General features: G+C 36.4%; 1 protein-coding gene across 3 annotated transcripts in view; it reads left to right on the top strand.

Moving 5' to 3' along the window:
- The first annotated feature begins 6,415 nt into the window (after positions 1-6,415).
- LOC117403483 (probable global transcription activator SNF2L2) overlaps positions 6,416-23,988 on the top strand; it is a 40,310-nt gene continuing 22,737 nt past the window's right edge. For all 3 annotated transcript variants that reach the window (XM_034902487.2, XM_034902486.2, XM_034902485.2), the window contains exons 1-26: positions 6,416-6,558; positions 8,399-8,653; positions 9,100-9,229; positions 9,413-9,745; positions 10,568-10,669; positions 11,045-11,291; positions 11,473-11,599; positions 11,992-12,165; positions 12,294-12,467; positions 13,182-13,349; positions 13,544-13,597; positions 14,326-14,456; positions 15,314-15,371; positions 15,755-15,855; positions 16,001-16,148; positions 16,350-16,513; positions 16,770-16,836; positions 17,601-17,711; positions 17,898-18,140; positions 19,078-19,191; positions 19,445-19,552; positions 19,660-19,746; positions 20,952-20,998; positions 21,373-21,539; positions 22,375-22,538; positions 22,977-23,204. In XM_034902487.2, coding sequence (XP_034758378.1) covers positions 8,426-8,653; positions 9,100-9,229; positions 9,413-9,745; positions 10,568-10,669; positions 11,045-11,291; positions 11,473-11,599; positions 11,992-12,165; positions 12,294-12,467; positions 13,182-13,349; positions 13,544-13,597; positions 14,326-14,456; positions 15,314-15,371; positions 15,755-15,855; positions 16,001-16,148; positions 16,350-16,513; positions 16,770-16,836; positions 17,601-17,711; positions 17,898-18,140; positions 19,078-19,191; positions 19,445-19,552; positions 19,660-19,746; positions 20,952-20,998; positions 21,373-21,539; positions 22,375-22,538; positions 22,977-23,204 — 3,675 coding nt within the window. In that variant the 5' untranslated portion in view covers positions 6,416-6,558; positions 8,399-8,425. The remainder of the gene's footprint in view (positions 6,559-8,398; positions 8,654-9,099; positions 9,230-9,412; positions 9,746-10,567; positions 10,670-11,044; positions 11,292-11,472; positions 11,600-11,991; positions 12,166-12,293; positions 12,468-13,181; positions 13,350-13,543; positions 13,598-14,325; positions 14,457-15,313; positions 15,372-15,754; positions 15,856-16,000; positions 16,149-16,349; positions 16,514-16,769; positions 16,837-17,600; positions 17,712-17,897; positions 18,141-19,077; positions 19,192-19,444; positions 19,553-19,659; positions 19,747-20,951; positions 20,999-21,372; positions 21,540-22,374; positions 22,539-22,976; positions 23,205-23,988) is intronic.

Here is a 23,988-nt window from a genome sequence, read left to right as displayed (position 1 = left end):
AGTTAATCTTACAGGGAAATTCAGGCTCAAAAAGTAACAAACAAACAAACATATATATCTCAAAGTGTTGACTACTATGGGCAGCAGTGTGGAGTAGTGGTTAGGGCTCTGGACTCTTGACCGGAGGGTCGTGGGTTCAATCCCAGGTGGGGGGACACTGCTGCTGTACCCTTGAGCAAGGTACTTTACCTAGATTGCTCCAGTAAAAACCCAACTGTATAAGTGGATAATTGTATGTAAAAATACTGTGATATCTTGTAACAATTGTAAGTCGCCCTGGATAAGGGCGTCTGCTAAGAAGTAAATAATAATAATAATAATACAGACCCAAACCACATATATTTATTTATTTATTGTTCAAGTTCCCTGACTCTTATTGGAAAACATCATGTGCAGGCTGCACATGTTCCTGTTCAGACATTAGAGAATGCAAATGTTCTCTAACGAGTTTACATATGCCCTGAAATAATAAGGGACTCTGGTATTATCAATAACACAATGTAAATTATTTGTTTTCAGTAATGTGTCAAGCTAAATAAATGTGTTCAGGGTGAAAGACTATAAATAGGGGAAATTTGATTTTTTTTTGCAAATAAGGTCAGGTACAGATCTGGCAATTATACTGATGCATATTAGGTTGCTTTTGTGTTTACTTTACTGTAAACGAGAGTTGTCCCCATTGTGAGCCAAGATAGGAATAACACTGTTGTACAGTGTAGAAGCTGTTAGTTTGGCTAAATAAAGACTAAAGACCCCAATGTGAGGCTGTAGTATATATAAATTGTTCAATTTACACCTGTGCTACCAAAAATAAAGCTGTAACATTAATAAATACAGGAATATGACAGCATTGACAGATTCAGTGCATATGTATATTAAAAAAATAAAACACACAGAATATTGCATAGAATTTTATTTAATTTTTTTTGTAAAAAAGTGTTTCAAATATTGTTTTCTACTTATTAGTGCAGGGCAGTATTTTAAAACCAGGCCTGTATGACCTTTTTGAGAATAAAAGGACAGAGGGAATGTCTGTGAATTCATGTGAGGTTTGTTACTTATTTCAAATGTGGAGGGAAGGTTGCGTGTAGTGGTCTGGAGTGTGGAGACGGGAGTGTAGTAGGGTTTGGTTCGTGGGCCCCAGTCTGTCCCAACGGAAGCACCCTCAAGGAGGTGAAGCTGGTACACCCGGGCCCCCTCCCCCAGAGGGAGACACCGTTGCACAGGTAGCGGAGGGAAGGATGGAGGTAGCAGCACACACAACCAATGGGTATTAGTGGAGACTCCCATTGATGTAGAAGATGGGAACCCTCCTCTACTGAACCCCACCAATGGTAAAATAAAACTCTGAAAATATCTGACAATATCTATAGTGCCACCCACTGAGCACAAACCACACTTCATCTGTTAATAAGAGCTAATTCATACGCACCTAGTTTCAATAGTTTAAAACTGCATGCAGATTCACACTAAAAAAATATACAGAATAATGTCAAGCTATGTAATATTTGGGCTTCAGCAGGTTGGCCATTGGCTAGGGAGTGTTGTTCATTAGTATCTGGTTCTGTTTGCTTGGTTCTTTGTTTCCATGAGGGAATGCCTCCAGAATACCATGTGTTGAGCCAGTGGCTGGCTTATTGTGTTTAGAAGCCAAACATGAGTTTCACACTTTATTCTGGGTTTGCCCAAGAGATGACCTTAGCATTATTCAGTTAAACCCAGAATCCTGTCAGTACAGGAAAATTGTAGGCTGGGCCTAGCAAGACTGGCCATTCTTAGCTTTTTGACAGTGGCATATTTAAAAAAATCACAAAAATCTAAATCATACTTTAATTTTTAAAGTCTGTTTTCATTAATTAGAATGTAAAAAAACAAACAAAAAAAGATTTGGTATTCATTGATCTTTTCATGACTGTTTCTGAAAAAGTCCTGAAGTTATACTCTTATTTCAAAATACTACCTTCCCTGCTCTGATGCTGACTTCTGTATTTCATAGCGAAGTCCAAGTCAGAGCAGAGGTCAATGGGCAGTGAAGAAAACTTTTTCTCCCAAACAAACTATACACAGCACAGACAACACAAAAGAGCATTTCAAAGTTAAACAATGTCAGTCATACATAAGATTCATTTTTACTCATTTCAAAGAGGCATGTAAACAATTCATGGTTTAAAATAGTTTATTAATATCCCAATTGAATCAGCATACTTGTATTACCTGAACATTAGAATTAGAATACTTTCTAGGCCTTGATTCTTAATTAAAAACAACACTGATAAAAGCATTTTCTTTAAGCTATTTTATTCTTATGATTTGAATAGTGTGGTTTTATGTCAGGTAGACATTATCTTTCACAGTGTAGGTCTTTCATGCAAACTCTCAAGTAAAGCAAGATGCTAACCTGGATTTGCCTGCAAATCAGCATTGAGCATTTTGTGTTCTTAATTTTACCCGAGCAAATGCTCATTTGAGTACAGTTTTGATGCTCTGTATTGACTAAGTGGACCATTTGCATGTCCAGATGGTACATTTTCATTGCCTTTGTCACTTGCCGCATAATGGTTCCATCATTAATTTAAATGCAAGATGAAGTCGGGGTGAATGTTTATCTAACAGGCACGGCCTTTACATCACCTGCTCATCTCAGTGTAGCTTTGTTGACATAACAGTTTTTAAAAACAAATCTATAAATAAATGATACCAAAAAGTGCTCTTTAATCAGGCAGTCGTGAAATGCTATGGCAAATTCCATTCACTGACTCATTGCCTGTATTTCAAAGGGTTCTGGTTTGGTTGGTAAAAACAGGTTTCAGGTTTGCGTCTTCTGATTATCAGATGTACATAGTGCATGGTTCCCAACCCTGGTCCTGGGGACCCCATGTGTCTTCTGGGTTTCATTCCAACTGAGCTCTCAATTACTTAACTAGACCCTTAATTGAACTAATAATGTGCTTAATTAGACCTTTTTAAATTGTTCTCAGCTCCTAAAAGTTGCAGATTTCAAGTTACTTATAAAAAGTTATAGCTAACTTGAAATCTGCAACTGCTTAAGAGCTGAAAACACAGTGTGTCAAGAATGTACATGTTTCCTCGTGTAGGCTGGATGATTCTGGGGTTCGAGAAACAAGAAAACATGGTAAATCAGGAGAGACTCTTTGAGCATGTGACTCATCAATGATGTAACTATGGAAATGGCAACTTCCGCAGAAGATGGCATGGTTTGCATTACAGTATCTCTGTATCGATTGTTAGGTATCTTCATTGTATCAAAGAAGCAACTAAGTGTTGTACGAATGCTCCACTGTTTGAAATCAAATTAAGTACTTGTACAAATCATAATTTTATAGCTGTAGATCTTTTTTATTGTTGTATCAAGTCATGCAATTTCATAAAATTAACAAACTATTATCTGCCCTCTGCTCACCTCATTGGATCTGCGTCTTGGTCGCTACTCTACAAAATGATTTTATCAGAGCAACCAGAAGATAATTATTTAACAGCTACAATATACAAAATATCTTTTATTTAGACATTTCAATTAGAAACCAGTAACACTAGCATTAAGAACTATGTTAATATTTATCTTATTTCCATCCTTAACATGACACATAAGGCAAACTGAACAAGGTGGGTCCACCACGTCAGAGATCTCCCTGATAAATATTTAATTAGTGCTAATATGATGACATTTAATAAGAAGTTGTTATTGAATCTTTTGGTGTTTAAGCCAACTGTAACCATCCTGCACTTTTTTTAAAAATTTCAAATCAATAAAATGATTATGCTTTGGAAATTACATGATTGTGTATTCCTGTTGTGTTTTGCACTCACTTTTATTTCTGTGACAAGTGTATTTAAAGTACTTTAATATGTATTAATTAACATTGTTTTACAAGCATAATCTTGTTGAAAGAACACCTCTGATTTTCAGGATAACCCCTTAGACCGACATGTGAAGGCAATAGCTATTTAATATAAACAATACCTTTGTGAATTAAGACTAGCACTTACAATAAGAGTATACCATGGACTTTAAATCACTGCTTTCTCTTGCCTAACAGTCTACCTGAGGCATGGTGTTATGCAGCACCACCCACTCCTTATCCTGTGTTATCACTCCATTGAAACAGACATCAGCCAAACAGGATCACTCTGTAAACTGGGCCCCAATCACACAGAAAAGCTTAATCTAAACTGCTGGGCTGGATTTATTGTTTCTGTTGTGTTCTTAGACATTTTAAGTTGACACTCAGTTTGTTGATTAACTTCAGTCATTCAAGAAACCTGCAGTTCTAGGCTAAAACAGCCTGGCAATATTTTATATTAAGGCAGTGGAATTTCAGTCGAGGTACCGCTTACATTTAGCAACCAGCGCACCCCTGTGGCTGAAATTAGTAATTGCTGCAATAGAACAAGATATTTTCAGCTCTGTTTTATTTAGGCCTTTTAAAAGTAGCTGCATGTTATCAGCGTTAGAAAAATAGGAAGTTATCCACATAAAAAATAAAATAAAAATAGTACTGCAAATGGCTTCCTTGAAACATTGTTCTTCATAAAAACACCCTGTTAATATTTGTTATAACAATAAATTTTAAAAAAAAGAAAAAAAATGTGATTGCAATATAACGGTGTCTACCCTAAGAATAACACTCCTGGAGGAGACTCTGGCTTGAATTCAATGAAAGTTTATGGCACCGCCTTAATTTTGATTTAATCCAGGCTTTTGACATTGTTATCTCGTACACAGAGCTCAATTCCATTGTTTATATGCAAATAAATGACTCTTTGAAGCAATCCTATTTCCACTGAAAAGGTTCAGTGAACAGTGTATGGCATACAGGGAACCCTGAGACAGCTGTATGCTGATGCTGTTCAATAAACAAAGCATTGTCTATCCTCAGAGAAATTTAAAAAGCTTTCATTCGGTAAACTTATTATTATTATTATTATTATTATTATTATTATTATTATTATTATATTTAACTTGGTACATGCCTTAATAATTGCAATTAACAGGAAGTTAGTTTTAAAACCTTTTTGAATTTATAAGGTAAATCAATCACATCCTGGTACCAAATATGCAGTTGATTCTGTATTGATTTAATATTCTGTCCTACAAATTGTACAATTTTGCAAGTAGCATTGTTGTCTCCGTCTGTTTTAACCTGACTTATCCCGAACATTGTTTCCATCATAAAATGAAAAGCTTTTCTGCTGTTTTCTGACAGGTGGAATGGGTGAAACTTATATAAAGTTGACGGAATAAATATTTAAATACTAAACATTTTTGTTAATGACTCAAATTACAGTTTTGATGTCATTTTAGGATTTCAATCAATGGACAGGTGGGATTGAAAGGTAGGTGGCGAAAACAGATGTGTGTGTTTCAGGAGAAACAAGAGAAGACTTAATAAAACATAATAATAAGCAAGCACATCAGGACACAGAGAAAAACAATTATATTTTATGCCAAAATGAAAAATAAATACATATATAAATAAATGAACACATATAGAAATACATAAATAGTTGAAATAAATACATATATTGACATGTATTTATTTATTTATATATTTATTTATTTTGGCAAAGCAGCTACATTAACCCTTTCATCCTCTAAAACCGCAGTAATCTTTAGCAGCACATCATTGGGCTCCACTGCACCCATACGGAGTCTGTTTAGTAGCTTCACATCTCCATTACTAGGTCTCTGAAACAGGCGGAACCACTTTAGACGGAACATACTCAATCCGACCACATCAACCCTTTTGATTTTTGCAGGTATGTTAACAAGGTACCAACATAATTTGATAACATTCGTCATACTGTCAGAATTGGTGTTTTGATCCGTCCTGGCCATTTTTGATTTTTGCTCGGAACATGAAAAACAGTCGTAACGTTTAAACCACGCCACAGCAACCCTCCCCGTCGTCAGAAAAGGTTTGCTATTCTGGGCCAGGATATCACACAACGCGAGAAGTCAAAGGGGGATGGTGTTGACCAAAAAAAAAAAAATGCAGGAAATGAGATAGTTTGAGGATTATGGAATCACACTCGATTAATCTCCCTCGAACTGTTCAGGAGAAATGCGAATAATTTTAATCTGCCAATAAGTGTGATACATTTGACATTTAAAACGCGCTCTTTCGTTGACTTGTGTATTATTTGGTTAAAGTCTAGCTGCCAGACACGGCATTTGGTAACATGTATTGTTTCACCCACAAGTCCTTGAAAACCCTTCAATCCAGCACCCCCAAAAAACCAACGACTTTTGTACACTAAATCTACATTCCAGTACCTTCTATTGCAACTCTGTGTAAAAACTGCAGGGTTTACTGTACTGTAAATTTGATAGATGGTGGAATCCACCAATCAGATTCCTAAATGGGTTGCATTTCCTGCCGTTCTAACCAATCAAAATTCGTGGTGCTAATTCTCAACCTCTGGATGTCAGCAAACAGAGGGGGAGGGGAGCTGCTGATGGCTGTCAATGTAATCATATCTATGGGTCGATTGTTTTTTTCCCCCTAGAATTCATAGTTCTGTTTATTCTTCAACAAGGTAAATGGCATTCAAATACGTTTTTCATATTATTTGGTTAATGCGTGCGCCTCTACTGCGCGTTGCGTCTCTGCATACCTTTATAATTTATTATAGTATGTAGTACAGTAGAAGTAGCTTCTTGAACTTACTATTATCGATTTTTTTAACGAAGTTACTAATGTAATGTCGACCCGTTGTGATGGGGTCCAATATAGTTGTTTTAAACCCAGCCATAATGTGTATTATTAAATTGCTTGCGATCTCTGTGTGTGTGAACTTTTTAAATTCAGATTTTGAGTAAGGGCTGGGTAATTTACGCAGTAGTCAGGGGAAGCCATGATCCAATCAGCGGCATTTACAAAATATAATGCAGTTACAAAAACGCAATGTATGTGACACAAGTAGGTTGCTTTTTTTAAAAAAAACATCATCTTATAGTTCACGTAATTGTCTGTGTTAAATATTCCAGGGGCGTGTGAGGTAAAGTTTGTGTAAGCGAAGTTTGAGGTTTGAAAGTTGAGGCCTGCAGAGTGTGCTTTTTATACCAAAAAAAAAAAAAAATCAGGAAGTCAGAGAACAGACATGTTGTTGATCATTCTGGCATAACGGAGCGAGGGAGTATACTAACCGACTGCGAAAGCAAGGGAGCTTTTTTATTTTCAAAAAGATTATTGTTGAAGACGTTACTTTTGTTTTTTTTAGAAATGTCTTCATAGTGCTTTTAGCCCACTGAAGATTTTTGTGGAAATGACTATGATAAAGGCAGGCCCTTTGAGGAAAATACAATTATTATATCTGTATTCAAAGTAATACATGTTTAAAATGTCCTATTCAAATTATTATATACTACATTATATACTGGTATACAGCTGCAACCACGTGTGAACGGCTTGATTACTTTCCCACACACAAATACTACAAGATAAAAACTCGACATTTATGAACACTTACCTATTGGAAAATAGAATTACGGTTTTTATTCATCAAGTGCAATACATCAGATGTCAAATGACAGAGGCTGAGAAGGTGTGACATTTCAAAAATATGATCTATTATGCAAAATAATGAGCTTTTCAAATGGTGCCTGTAGGCTTTTGATTTATACATATTTAGGCTACGTAAAGAATTGAGCTCTAAACAAACTGTCTTCATAGAGTGAGTGTGACTAGAAGTGTAAGTTAATGGAATTGCAGGTGTAAGTCAATCTTTAAGATATAACAGAATTTAAAATATAACAATTTAAGAAATTAATTAAGGATAGAGATTCATTTATTAAGGATAGAGAAGAACCATTTAGACGTAATATTCACAAATGTAAAATACATTACAAATAAAGTTATTTTTAAAAGTTATGTAAAGTCTGTTTATTTATAACTGTGAGGGATTTACCAAAAGGTTTTTTTTTTTTTTTTTTTTTTTAAACAAATGCAACAATCAATTATTTAATGAATATCAATATCATGAAAATCCAGTGTTTTATCTGAAAACATTGCTGATAAATTGGAACACATTATGTACAAACTGGAACACATTTTGTGAAAAGAAATGTAATCCTTGTACAGTATGGGGACTTTGAGTATCCAACCTTTTATTTGAGTGATTGTACTTGAAAGTCCCAGCTCAGCTCTGAGAGAAAGTATCTCAAAAGCTGTAATTGTAGTAGGAATTAACAAGTTCTTACCCTGACTAGATATAATATATAGGCTACAGCACAGAAAGTTGTACACATTGACCCATGCAACTGTCAAGGTTTACTATTATGTCCTACTTGCAGGAGAAGGTAACTGGAGATAACTGTACATGTTTAATGCACATGCACCTTTCTTACTAGTATATATTGTTTTAATTTTTTCAATAGTTTCCTTCAAACGTTTGAGTGGTCCAGATGTCTACACCTACAGACCCGTCTGGTGGAATGTCCCACCCTGGTCTTTCTCCAGGGCCAGGTCTGTCTCCTGGGCCTATTTTAGGTCCCAGCCCTGGACCGGGTCCTTCTCCAGGGTCAGTCCACAGCATGATGGGGCCAAGTCCCGGGCCACCCAGTGTTGCACACAACATGCCAAACCAAGGATCTGGAGATTATCCACAAGATAGCATGCACCAGATGCACAAGGTACTGTATTGATTGTTTTCAGTGTTTCCCTAGTGTACCAAAACATCTGACTGCAGAATAAGTGCCTTTAAGTATAAGCTCTAAATACCACTGGGATGCTTATAGAATTATTTATTTATTTATCAGGCTCCAGACAGACAATGGTTGAAATTGAATGGCTTACTGCACTGTTAGTTAACAGCTAAATCATTTCTTGAAAAATGACTCTAATTTGAGTAACATTATTGCAATAATATTAATACCATTCTTAGTTATTAATATGTGTTACTGATCACATAACCAGATAAATAACTAGATTTTTAAAAATAGATTGATATACATCAGGCCACTTTATTTTCTAGCTAATAGGCCAGAGTGTTTCAGAGAATATAGGTCTGTGTCTCAGTCAATGGAAAAAAAAAAGACATTTCTCAACATCTTGAACTGTTTTCATTTTTCCACTTTAGCTGATGGAAGGTATGCACGACAAGGGAATGGGGGAAGAAATGCATTTTGGCCAGATGAAGGGAATGGGAATGAGATCCCTTCATGCTGGAATGGGCCCACCACAGAGTCCTATGGATCAGCATAGCCAGGGTATCCACCTTACTACTATTGCAGTAATACCTCTTCTGCACTAATGTTTAGAATCTACCAAAATCACACTTTTAACGTTACAGATATTTTAACAAGCAGCAGAGCTTTGCATTACTGATAGTGGTAAAATACACTTCTAAAAGGTTCACCCTTTTTAATGAAACTTCCTCCTTGTCTTTGAAGGTTACTTGTCCCCTCACCCATCACCCATGGGTGTTCCTGAACATGCTCCCAGTCCAATGTCAGGAGGTGGCCCCACACCCCCCCAGATGACTCCCACCCAAACAGGCCCAATGATGCCTGTGGACCCCCAGGTGATGGCTCAGCAGCAGAGTCGCAGCGCTTCTCCTTTCAGTTCGGTTCAGCTGCAGCAGCTTCGGGCTCAGATCCTGGCTTATAAAATCCTTGGCAGGGGGCAGCCGTTACCAGAAAACCTGCAGCTTGCAGTACAGGGAAAGAGAACACTGCCTGTGATGCAACCGCAACAAGTTAGTTCTCCATATAATAGGCCACCTGGTAAGTGTTGAAACAATTCAGGTAATGTCCAGGTACTTTTCTGAAAAATGGTTGTCATTTAAATGCATTCTGATTTAAGGCCTTGCATGCATAGAGGTCAATATTCAGCAAGCAATATTTATTTTGCCAGCTAAAAACGTATAGCACCCTCAAGATAACTTTCTGAAACTCTGTGCCCCTCTTCTGCAGTACAATATTGCAAGTGTTTCTTATGTTTTATACTTGTACTGTGATTCTTGAAATGTATTTTTGTTTACGACTGTAAGTTGCCCTGGATTAGGGTGTCTGCTAAGAAATAAATAATAATAATAATACAACTCCTGTAGGGTTTGGGAAACAGGACTGTGAACATGCAAAGAAACAGCAGGCACTTCAGGTAGCTTACACATGCTGTAAAATGAAAAACAGGCTCTTTCAGTGTGTCTGTAGACATACAGTAAGGTAGCTTTTTTTGTTTACAGGTTTAGTGGTTTATAAAATAAATGGTATTTTAAATTTTACAAGGACTCAGGAACTAAACAGTGGCAAGTCTTTATTTTGCCAGTATAAAATCTATATAGACCTTAATTCAATGATTTGTAATGTATGTACTTGCTGTACTGTTAATAAATGGGTCAGTTAAACCCTGGGTTACTGTAAAACACAAGCAACTTTTAAAAAGAAATGAAGTGTGACTATTGAATTCTTCCACTGCTTAAATAAGAGGAGTCCCCTTTATTATATGATGAACCTGCAGTGCCCGTGGGAATTTGTCTAGCGATACTGCTGAAGATGCTGTTGATTACGTGAATGTTACTGACTGGTGTGACAACTACATTTTAGGTATGGGTATGCACCCTATGAGTGTGCCTCAAGCAGGACCATCTTCAGCACAAGGGATGCCAGGACATGTTCCTAATATGGGTCCTAAGCCATGGCCAGAAGGTATGGAGTCTGTGCACTACTATATTATCTGGATACCCAGTGTTCCACTTCATATTTTGCATGGCCACCACTAAAATGTTACAGTTTTTTTTTTTTTTTTTTTTGTTTTACAAAATGATAACTTTTAAAATATTTCAATTTCTTTAAGCTTTAGGGCAAAATACTATAGTCCTGTCAAAAAGTACTATAGTAGTGTTCTGCAGTATAGTATAGGAAACTTTATTTTTATTTTTATTTTTATTTTTTAGATGGGTAATTTTATTATTTTTTAATTGTTACTTGAAAATAATCAGTATGTAGTAGAAACAATGAAAGGGTTGATATTTGTAGTTATACACTGAATATGTTGCTTCACACATGTATCTGCTTTCTTAGGCCAGAGTGGCGATGTCCCTAGTACTCCTCAGAAGCTTCCAGTGCCGGCAACAAGTGGAAGGCCTTCTCCTGCACCCCCGCAGGCTCCTAGCTCTGCTGCAGCTATGCCAGGAACCTCACTGCCCCAGCAGCCTCCTGGCCAGCCATCTTCCACTATTCAACTCCAGCAAAAACAGAACCGGATAACACCCATTCAGAAACCACAGGGGCTGGACCCTGTGGAGATACTTCAAGAACGGGAGTACAGGTACGCTATGCAAAAGTAAAAAAAAAAAAAAAAACTTGTTTGTCTAAGTTATTTGGAGCGGAACCAGAAACTTGGCCCCTGTGTCTCTAAAGTGGTAATATCTTTGATCACTCAGTGTCCTTCATTGTATTGCTGTTACTGTTCAAACATGCACATCACTCAATTCATTTTTTCTCCCAAGGCTTCAAGCTCGGATTGCTCATAGAATTCAAGAGCTTGAGAACTTACCTGGTTCCTTGCCACCGGATTTGCGAACAAAAGCTACTGTAGAATTGAAGGCCTTAAGACTTTTGAATTTCCAGCGCCAGGTACTGTTTTGTTTGTCAGTACAGTTATAATAACAGTGACTGATTGTAGACTGATGCTTCTCCCAAGATACACTGGAATCTATGCTATGATTAAGTGCTTTTTTAAGTTATGATTTGAAGTTTAGCTTAATATGTGCTTATACTTTAGCTTGTGCCACAAAAGGAACAAACCCTGCTGTGTACTTGACTAACCTGTAAAGCAGCTGATACATCTTGTCAAAAGGCCCACATTAAAACCATACTGTCTGTACTGACGCATTCGGTTGCAATACATGATATTTTACAATACTATGCTTAATCTTTCCAAAAAAGGAACATCTTTACGTTACCTTACGTTAGTAGTAGCAGATCTCCCCTAATTGCCCGTCACTCTTTGTGTTGTCTTTTCACAGTTGCGGCAAGAGGTGGTAGTATGCATGCGACGGGACACTACCTTGGAGACAGCCCTGAACTCAAAGGCATACAAGCGGAGTAAGCGCCAGACTTTAAGAGAGGCCCGTATGACAGAAAAGCTGGAGAAACAGCAGAAGATTGAACAGGAGAGAAAACGCAGACAGAAGCACCAGGTAAAGAAATCATGGGACAAAATACGATATTTTGTTGCAGAACATTTGTTATGTCTTGCACCAGTCCTACGTGTATTGTTTCTGAAGCTATTATGTGTTTTCTTTTCATTTTTCTAACACATTTTTAGGAATACCTAAACAGCATACTGCAGCATGCAAAAGATTTTAAAGAATATCACCGTTCTGTTACGGGCAAAATTCAGAAACTTTCCAAAGCCATTGCTACCTGGCATACCAACACAGAGAGAGAACAGAAGAAGGAAACTGAGCGGATTGAGAAAGAAAGAATGAGGAGACTGATGGTATGTAACTGGATTATATTGAAGAGTCAAAATAACATTGTAATTAGGTACTGTACTTTCCCACACATTTTAAAGTTTAAAAGCATTAGCCTTTCCCTTATAAAAATTTACTTAGTAATAGCATAGTAAAGTGTAGTAATGCATAGTTAGGCATTTAAAGCATATTAAAAAAAAAAAAAAAGTTAATGGTAAATGCATACTATAACCATGGGAAACTGCAAAATTACTGTGGTAAACATTTAAAAATGGTCTGTTGTTCTCGGCCTACTAACAGCGGAGTTGGGAGGCATAAATATGTTTAAAAAAAATTGTTACATTTTATTAATTTGGTTTGCAAAATTGAGTTTTTTTTTTTATTACATTCTCCAGTTCATACTTATTGTTGAAATAACACCAGTTAGCTTTGACAGAAAATAATGAACACTGCCTAGCAAACGTACCTTTTGATAACTCTGCTAGAGGGAGCTGTGATGCTTTATGTTGCCAGCTCTTAAGAGCCAAGGATAGTACATTAGATTGTGCATACCGTAGGTATAGTTCAATTTAGATTTTTCTATTCAAAGTATTTTACTTGATGGTTGTTAGACTTCTCAAACATTAAAGAAAAAAAGGTTAGTCTCACCATGAGATATAAACTGTTATATCATGGTCAGGGAAGTGAGCTTGTTATCATTTGCCAATAGTTATTAAAGACTTTTGGTTCCAAACTTTTAGGCGGAAGATGAAGAAGGGTACCGTAAACTGATTGACCAGAAGAAGGATAAGCGCCTTGCATACCTGCTACAACAGACTGATGAATACGTGGCTAACCTGACTGACCTGGTCTATGAGCACAAGGCAGCCCAGGCTGCCAAAGAGAAGAAGAAGAAGAAAAAAAAGAAGGTTTGTAATACCAAGTAATTCTTGGAAGTATTATTATTATTATTAAAATATTATATAGGTAGTAGTATTATTTACACTATTATTATTAGTTGTATTCATAGTAAGACTGGTGTGACTAAAATTCCAAAACTAACTTTCTTTTAATTATATACAAATATTAACATTCTTCTCATTATATACATTTTTATTGACAGAAAGTAGAGGACATTGGAGAAGGAATGGATACTAGCCTGGGCCCTGATGGAGAGGTACGTTTCTCTGTCAGCAATAGGCATGTCAGTATAAAATAGCAATATTGTGTTTTTTTAAAAGAAGTTAATGTTTTTTTTTCCCCTTATGAGAGGCCGGGACATTGAACTTGGCATTTATGATGTTTTGATAATCAAACAAACTGCTATTTAACCCTTTCAGGACCAAGCATTTTTCAGTGGGATGCTTCCCCAGGACCAGGCGCTTTTTGGCTGTAGTTGACTCTCTTCCTATATAAATTCATTAGAAGTCTGTTTTTTACAGTAGCATCTTGTAAATGGTGTCCTTTTTTTCAGAACACTCTGGGGAACATTATAATGTTCTTCAGAAACCATATAAACTTTTTTTTTTTTTTTTTTAAGTAATTATTATTATGTATTCTGCTTTGAGATACATGTATAAAAACGTGTTATTCTGTGACCCAAGGTACCTTACAATACTTCATGAAAGTGTTGTTGAAAAATATTAATGAAACATGAAACATTCAGGAAGTGAACGTCAGTCCCTCCCCTATCCATTGATATGTGTTTCAAGCCTGTACTGCAAAGTATGGTGGCCCTGTAAGTCATCAAAACTAATTTCTTTTTTATCGTGTTTACATGATCACGGTCCTAGAAGCCCACTTCAGTATGACTGTGTTAACACAATCCCAGTCCTTAAAGGGTTAATTAATTCTTGTATCAAATGTTCTATCAAATTTATTTAAAGGCCTTATTCCTGTTTGCAGCCAATAGATGAAAGCAGTCAGATGAGTGAACTTCCAGTTAAAGTTATTCAAACGGAAACTGGCAAAGTCTTACAAGGAACAGATGCACCAAAATCCAGTCAACTGGAGGCCTGGCTAGAAATGAATCCTGGGTATGTATTTTTAATCAAAGTGTCTCATGGAATTGCTAGGGTAAAAGAGAGCCAAAAATACATATATTGATGTACTGTACATTAGTGAAAGTAAGTAAAATTAGAAAATACACCGGTCTGCAATTTTATGTAAATGTATGTGGTCACGTGACATGAGATGATGTAATCCACTAGAGTTTATTATTATTATTATTATTATTATTATTATTATTATTATTATTATTATTATTATTATCCAAGGCAACTTACAGAGACTAGGGTGTGTGAACAATGCATCAGCTGCAGAGTCACTTACAATTACATCTCACCTGAAAGACGGAGCACAAGGAGGTTAAGTGACTTGCTCAAGGTCACACAGTGAGTTAGTGAGTGAGCTGGGATTTTAACTGGGGACCTCCTGGTTACAAGGCCGTTTCTTTAATCATCGGACCACACAGCCTCCCCCCAGTTATAAAGTGTGTAAGAGTAGAAGGATCTCTGTGACTTCACAAGAGACATGGTAGTGGGTGGCCATGCAGCCAGCTCATCCCTCATTGCAGTGGTTTCATTGACCAGCATGTTCAGTAGGTCTACTTGGTGTTCCTGGAATGATTACGTTTTCAGAAACACTACCAGAAAGAAGAGCTCCAGTCACAAGCAGGTTTTGGCAGATCTAGCCAACAGAAGTGTGAAACGTATTGTGATAAGGAAAATACAGACTACAGTGGCCTGAATCACAGGTCATGGACAAGACACATCTTTTCCCACTCAAACTTTGTCCAATCCATGTACTTTACCCATTTTTTGGCTGGGTAAGAAATTCAAGGTTATATTGAGAGGAACTGAATTATATTATTATTTCTCTAATTCACTTTTAGCTATGAAGTTGCCCCTCGTTCAGACAGTGAAGAAAGTGAATCGGAATATGAGGAAGAGGTATGTACTTTATTTAATAGTGTTGTTTGTTTAGCAGTTAGATAATTCTGCTTTGTTTTTTAACTTTATACAGAACATCTATACACAGCAAGCATATTGAAGAGTTATATTTGATACCACTTTCTGAGACATGAGTTTTAAAGATTTGCTATGGAGAATCGTTGACAAACTCACTGTTTCAGAGGGGAAGAATACTTATCATGGAAAACACATATCATTGGATTAAAAAAAAAACAACAACATAAAAATGGTATGCACATTCAGAGGGAACAAAGAATTCTTCAGAATTTTGCATTGGTGTGTGTAGTCAAGTTCGTTTTATGAAGGATGTGCCACTGTAATATACATTTGATCAATCTGATTTTAATAATAACTCTGCATAGGATGATGAAGGAGAGCTTTCAAGACCTGAATCAGAAGAAAGGAAGATCCTTGATCCAAACAGTGATGAGGTTACAGAAAGAGCTACCAGCCATATCATTGAGTATGTTTTTAATAGTCACACAAAAAAATACTACTCTTGTCATTATTCTCGACAAATTGGTTCCATAAAGAAAATGTATTGTAAAACTACAAAGTTTAAACTGGTAAACTTTATTGTATTTTTTTATAATGTGTATTCTCATCAGGTCTGCCAAGCAGGATGTAGATGACGAATATAGAATGCAGACTGGAGAAATATGCATCCAGTCATACTATGGAGTGGCCCATGCAGTCACAGAAAGGGTGGAAAAACAGTCTTCTCTATTGATTAATGGAAGTTTGAAACACTATCAGGTGAGTTAAATATTGAAACATCAGCATGTGACAGCTGCAACAATAAATTAAACAACAGCAACTTTTGCATCAATTCATTCACATTTTCATGGTCTTGTGAATGACACCCAATGAGCTTATTTCTATATCTATTCCATGTATTGTGTCACATTGTATGTCATACATTTCATACTGCTGTTGATTTTTGTTTTCCTCTTTTAGGTTCAGGGTTTGGAGTGGATGGTTTCCTTATATAATAACAATCTGAATGGAATCCTAGCTGATGAAATGGGTCTTGGAAAGACCATTCAGACCATTGCTCTCATCACTTACCTGATGGAACACAAGAGACTCAATGGGCCCTACCTTATCATAGTGCCGCTTTCGTGAGTAACAGTCTTTTTGTTCGGTCTATATCCAGCAATGCAATCCTTTACTTGTTCCGTTCACAAGACTAGACGTGAGTAGCAATAGCCTCCGTTGTCACGTCACCCTTTACGAAACTTGCAATAGAGAGTGTTTATTTACTCAACTTCAAATGTAGGTCACATTGAGTTACTTTTCAACTGTACTGACACTGTTAAAGGATACAGTGTTTTTTTCAGTGATTTATTATATTGAACTTCTACTACTTCTTTTCAGAACCTTGTCCAACTGGGTGTATGAACTGGATAAATGGTCACCTTCTGTGGTGAAGATTTCTTATAAGGTTAGTTATTATTATTATTATTATTATTATTTATTTATTAGCAGACGCCCTTATCCAGGGCGACTTACAGTCGTAAACAAAATACATTTCAAGAATCACAGTACAAGTATTAATACAATTAAGAGCAAGATAAAATACAATGACTTCGGTTCTAGCAAGTACAAGTATATGACAAAGTTACTCTGTGCTGTCTGTGCTAAATGTTATCTAAAGTTGGTACACTTCAGTAGCAGTTCATATGACTGTCAGTACTTCCTCGTCCATCCATCCAGTTATTCTTGAACTGCTGAATGACCAATCAGCTTTAGCACATATAAGTGAAAAAATTAAGAATTTGAAACCAGAAGCACACAACAATACAACATCATGACCTGCCATTTGTTCCTAGTAATAGGTTTTTACTATAGCCTCTCAGCTGCTGGGCAACTCTTATTCCATTTTTTAAACCATCCTGGCTCCTAACACATGGATGCTTAGGTTGTAAAGTGTTGAATATGACTCTGGTTTCAGATTTAAAAAATACTTTTTATACATCTATCAATATTTCTGCCAACTTTTCTTTAGTTTTGTCAAACCAGGTATTGTCTGATAAGGTACGTTTAACAGGATTTGTGAACTCTCAAGTGAAATGACATCATCACACAACATAGTGACTCTGAATGCCTGACAAAAGCTACTTCACATCAAAACATAACCGAGTATAAATCCAGTAACCTAACCCTAATATCTGATGTGATATTGTTCATATTTATGTTTTGTTCAAGGGTACACCAGCAATGCGCCGCTCGCTCCTTGGACAGCTTCGAAGTGGAAAGTTCAATGTTCTTCTGACCACATACGAGTACGTCATAAAGGATAAACAGATTCTTGCTAAGGTAAAACTGTTTTACACACATACTGAATACCATACAGCTTTTCAGAAGGGATGTAAGATGGTATTACAGTACTAGGTTATGGTTAATGACATTTTAGTATTTCTATTTGAACTGAAGTCAATCTATATTTGACTTGGAAGAATGTTACGCTTGTTGGTGATTGATAGCAATTGATGATTTTTTCAGATCCGCTGGAAGTACATGATTGTAGACGAGGGACATCGCATGAAGAATCACCACTGTAAGCTAACTCAAGTGCTCAACACCCATTACGTCGCCCCTAGAAGACTCCTCCTGACAGGAACTCCACTTCAGAATAAACTCCCCGAACTCTGGGCTCTGCTGAACTTCCTGTTGCCCACCATCTTCAAGAGCTGTAGCACTTTCGAACAGTGGTTCAACGCCCCCTTCGCCATGACTGGAGAACGGGTAAATTGCCTTAATAGCAGTTTCATAGCAGTTCCGAGTTCCAAGTTTTGTTTTCTGTCTATGAAATCTATATAATATTTGAGTTTTGTTTTAAACATCTGATTTCTGTGGAAGGAAGTTTACACAGTCATTGTAACTAGCTATGGAAATTAGGGAAGTGCAAGAAAATGTAATATTATGGCTAAAAAATATTTTTATTTTAGCTTTATTTTTGTGGGATGTTGGATTAAAAAAAATAAAAAAAACACATACCAAGCAATATGACATTTAAACAAAACCTTACCCTGAAGACTTCATTTTAACTGTCGGGTTATGAAAGACAATTTTAATTATAGTAATCTAAGAAGCATGTAATGACGACATTGAGCATGTCATGCAGTTTTACTGATTTTATAAGAAATCCAGACAGCTGAGAGGAAAAGTAGACTGTCTGTGGTAAAAAACAATTGATTATCCACTGTATGTCACATTTTAGAGTTTGTATAGACAACTGCTTATCCAAGTCTGATGAAACTTGCTTAGAACAATCTTTATCTCAAGTTATTGAGAGTATTAGAATATGGGATTACACGGAGGTGCTTGTTGCTGTCTTTATGTACATACAGCATAGAAAGAAGCACTCGTGGTGTAATACTGGGTCTACAGGTAAGCAGCTTTGTTGAATGCTAGAAACCACACATCCACCAACTAATAGAAATACAGTAAAACTGATAACAAATACTGTTGAAATACAGTAATCAGAAACATGAATTGATGTTCCTTATACTGAATGCTTGAAAGTAGAGCCCCTTTGTATAGAATGCAAACCATGTTCGTGTTGGATGCTGCAATAAGCAGCATGTTATAAGTAAAACCACTGGTGATAAGTTTTTCAGATAAATATGTAAATGTACAGATAATAATTACTTTTTCAAATTCTGTCTCATCAAAACTAAAGGTTGATTTGAATGAGGAGGAGACTATTCTGATTATCCGACGTCTGCACAAAGTTCTGAGACCCTTCCTTCTGAGGAGACTGAAAAAGGAAGTCGAATCGCAGTTACCTGAAAAGGTGTCAGGGATTTTTTTTTTTTACAAACAAAACAACAACATTTATGTTTGTCTTCATGTAATACGTTGGTTCACTAACAAATAACTCAATTATATAAATGACATCCTCAGAATCCTACATACCTTTGTCTATTATTAAGTGCTTATTGCTGTACTAATTAAAAGAGATGACGATGGAGAAAAGAGAAATGTACTTTGCTTCAGAAAAGGTTTCATAATTTGTTACTCCTGTTATTTGACCATTTCATTTTTAGGTGGAGTATGTGATCAAATGTGACATGTCAGCTATACAGAAGGTTCTGTACCGGCATATGCAAGCCAAAGGCATCCTGCTCACAGATGGCTCAGAGAAAGACAAAAAGGTATAGTTGCTCCAGTTCATTTATTCTTTAGCTGAAACACAATATAGAATACATATGGTGGCCAAAAAAATCCCCCAGTTTGGCAATAAAATGTCTTTATTTTTTAGGGTAAAGGAGGAGCCAAGACCCTTATGAACACCATCATGCAACTGAAGAAGATTTGTAACCACCCCTATATGTTCCAGCATATTGAGGTGTGTATTGTGTTCTATTTATATACAGAAGATTATGCTCACAAACAAAGAAGAATGAATACAACAATATTTCTTAGATTTAGTTCTAACTTTCTAGAGAGTGGAAATATTTAATAATGAGTAATTAACTTTGTAATATACTGCCTCTTGCCCCTTTAAATAAGGCCAATTGAAATAATTTACTTTTTCAATTAACACTAACACCGCCATAGTCGCTTTTTGAACGGCTTTTGCAATTCAAATTTAAATATCTCCACGTAGGTGAATATCTTGTGCATGTCTGTTCTTAAGTGTTACTAAATATTTGAATTCAATACCCATACGGTGTTTCAGCTGCAGAATCGTAAAAATGAATAAGTTATAAGCACTTGCTTCTTCAACCGCCAGACCCGCAGTTTATGCAGCATATTGAAATCAGTACAATATAGCCGACAGTTTAGTCTGGAATACAGAAGAAGTGTTTGAACTGTTACAAGGTTTTGCTGAAGGAGATTCTGATGGCGGGGTGAGTGATAACGACAGCAACGCATCCTGGGCTGTCGAAACCAGCAGTTACGACAGTTTGGAAAATTATAAATCCCAGTGATGAGGCTTTGAGAAAACGCACATCAGAAAAAGTTTTGTCTGAAGCTTCAGGCCCAACGCTGCACGCAAAACAAAACATAGATACCACACTCAGTGCATTTCAGTTGTTGATCTCTATGCAACTGCTGCTTCACATTCAGCACTGTACTGTGGCAGAGGCACAGCGGTACTGAATGTTAACCCCTGGGAACTGTCTTTGGAGGAATTACAAGCTTTCATTGCAATCCATTGCAAAAGCATTTATGTGGCGAGCTACTGGTCACAAGAGTGGGGTCTTCCCTTCTTCAAGGAAACAATGTCACGGAAAGCCTGACTTATTACAAACAAATAGGGCAGCAGTGTGGAGTAGTGGTTAGGGCTCTGGACTCTTGACCGGAGGGTTGTGGGTTCAATCCCAGCTGGGGGAAACTGCTGCTATACCCGTGAGCAAGCTACTTTTGCTCCAGTAAAAACCCAACTGTATAAATGGGTAATTGTATGTAAAAATAATGTGTAAAAAATAATGGAATTGTATGTAAAAATAATGGGATATCTTGTAACAATTGTAAGTCACCTTGGACAAGGGTGTCTGCTAAGAAATAAATAATAATAATAATAAGAATCATCATTTATTTTCACAGGAATCATTTGCAGAACACCTGGGCTACCCGAATGGTATCATCAGTGGGTGAGTGTAATTGGGCATTTAGATTTTAGAGGTTTTTGTTACATTTATATGAACCCCTCATCCAGTTTTGTAACTTGTTATATTCATATATAGAAACAAAAGGTTTTGAAACTAGGTGTCGGTCATGGTCATCTCCTTAGTTCTGCCTTTGCTTGCCCCACGATGGCTGTATGATCAGTGGTATGCTGACCTTTTTTTATCACTGTCTGACATTTGATTATTTGTTACAAAACGTATTTCCCACAAACTGAATGTAGGAAGATACTTCAAATATTCCAGTAGGTAGTTTCAAACTTCCAAGTTGTTTCAACATTAACTCTTTAACGCAATAACAGTCCAAATTCAACTTTAGTTTAATATATTTCCCCTGTCAGACCTGACCTGTTTCGAGCCTCTGGCAAGTTTGAGGTACTGGATCGCATTCTGCCAAAACTGAGAGTAACAAACCACAGAGTTCTTCTCTTCTGCCAAATGACTACCCTGATGACCATTATGGAAGACTATTTTGCTTACCGCAACTTTCTCTACCTGCGCCTGGATGGTAAGCTGCAAAAATAATATTTCTGTTAAACCAGCTTATAATGTGCAATATTTGGCAAGTAATAATGAAACAGTTCAAGGAAAGTTAAATTTAGAAGGAAATATTGACATTGCTTTGATCCAAATAGGATTCCAGTAATGCACACTAGACATAAGAAATTGTACTGCTTTAGCTGACAGTAATGAATATATGTACAAAATAAAAATGGGTTACATTTCCATATTTGCAGGAATGCCAAGGCTTAGTCCCCAAGGCCCCAACAGGTGTCATTTTTGAATGCAAGAATAACATTGCAGTTGATATTATTAATATGTTCAACTTCCCACTTGAAATTGAACATTGATCTTAAATGTGTACCAGTATTGACTCCCTGTACTTTCTCTTTGCAGTAGTCTGGTGTGCTTCTTAATACAGCGATTTCATTTCCCTGCTTTCATCTGTCTATTTGATTTGATTTACTCTAGATTGGCATTCAATGTATCTATTTGTCTTCTATTTTTTAATAAATCTTTAAACCTATATACTTATCTTGTCAGCTAGGTTTTTGAACTGTTTAAGACGCTTGATTGCAAGACGCAAATTAAAAATGTTATGTTTAAATGAACACATGTGTGTTTAATTCCAGACCATCAGATGACACTGTTCTGTGGCTCTTTATTCAAAGACGCTATCAAATCCCTTTAAAATATTACCAGGGTCACAAAATAACAGTGCTAATGTGATGTTGCCAAATGGTGATGCCGGAACAACAGTAGATGAGGGCATGAGAGCAGGTTAGGAGGTGCATTTTGCTGTTGAAATATTTTTTAATCTTTGCTGTTGCTCTATTCCCTAGGTACAACAAAATCAGAGGATCGTGCTGCTCTGCTGAAGAAGTTCAATTGTCCAGGCTCTCAATACTTTATTTTCCTGTTAAGTACAAGAGCTGGTGGCCTTGGTTTAAATCTTCAGGCTGCTGACACTGTTGTTATTTTTGACAGCGACTGGAACCCACATCAGGTTTGTATTTTAGCAAACATCTTAACGGTATAACATTCTCAAACAAAAGACATCAACAAGTAAATTATAGTTCTATCAAGTAAAACAATTAATGACATAATTTAGCAAATTTGGCAGTCTGTTCCAAAGAGGCCCAGGATTAATTACATAGAAAAGCTGAATGCAACAGAGGGAACTAGGACATGCTCTTGAATATAAAGAGAGCTTTCGTTATATTATCATTACTTTCAAAATATTTCAACCTTCACTTCCCACTTTGGGGGAAATTTTTATTAGTGTTTCTAATTAAACACTAGAATGGCTTGCATGCTACTTATCCAAAAAAAAGCGTAACCCCCTTAAAGTGAAAGTAAGTTAGTAAACTAAATGTTGGTGCAAGAAGAACCATTTAAGTTGTTCATTTTCTGCAACGCTTTCCTTTGCTTTTTGTCCATTCAGGACTTGCAAGCCCAGGACAGGGCTCACCGCATTGGACAGCAGAACGAGGTGCGGGTTCTGCGTCTCTGTACTGTAAATAGTGTGGAGGAGAAGATCTTGGCTGCTGCCAAGTATAAGCTCAATGTCGATCAGAAGGTTATTCAGGCAGGAATGTTTGACCAGAAATCTTCGAGTCACGAGCGAAGGGCCTTTCTGCAAGCTATTATGGAACACGAGGAACAAAATGAGGTAAATAGTAAAGCCACTGCTCACATTGTTGTAACTTTTGATTCCAGAATGTTAAAATGGTACTGTGCACAAGCATTTCAGCAGACAGTTAAGAAAATTATTGCATGGTTTAAAATCAATGACAATGAGATTTTAATCATTTACATGTAAATACATCAATTGAATATGGTGGTCTTAAACATGCCTTTATTTACAACACAAAAAACATTTGAATAAGGCCGAAATAATATTTTTATTAGAGTCCTGAACAGGAAGAAGTAGTAGGCAAATGTAATAGGATCGAGCTGTGGCTTCTGCAGACTCCGACCTTGATGTAACTGTGGCATGACCAAAAAGAAAAGAAAAACTGATTTCCACAAAGATGACATTTACCTGTTAGTTAGTTAGTTAGTTAGTTAGTTATTAGAACAGGAACTATTATTTAACACTTCACAGGGCCAAAAAACATTAAGAAACGAAACATGAAAAGAAATAACTAACAAAATTAATTCACTGAGACCAGTGCCGGCGCTAGGATTTACTGTGAAGTAAACACCCCCCCCCCCCTCAAAAAAAAAGAGAAGAAAAAAAGGAGCACTGCTGCAGCACAACCTAAAGAAAACCTTTGGAAAATAAATACATCGCCAACAAAATCTGAACAACAAAACATATTCTAACAAGACAGTACTCAATCAAGTAACAGTATATCCAAACATTTTAATAAATCAATTATGTAACAAGATTAATCAATTTGATTAATAACCCGATTTAGTTAATATTGAAACATATTAATATCTTCAAATTA

The sequence above is a fragment of the Acipenser ruthenus genome, chromosome 2 (genome assembly GCF_902713425.1).
Source record: "Acipenser ruthenus chromosome 2, fAciRut3.2 maternal haplotype, whole genome shotgun sequence".
Lineage (NCBI taxonomy): Eukaryota > Metazoa > Chordata > Actinopteri > Acipenseriformes > Acipenseridae > Acipenser > Acipenser ruthenus.
This window is presented reverse-complemented; position numbering and strand designations above follow the sequence as displayed.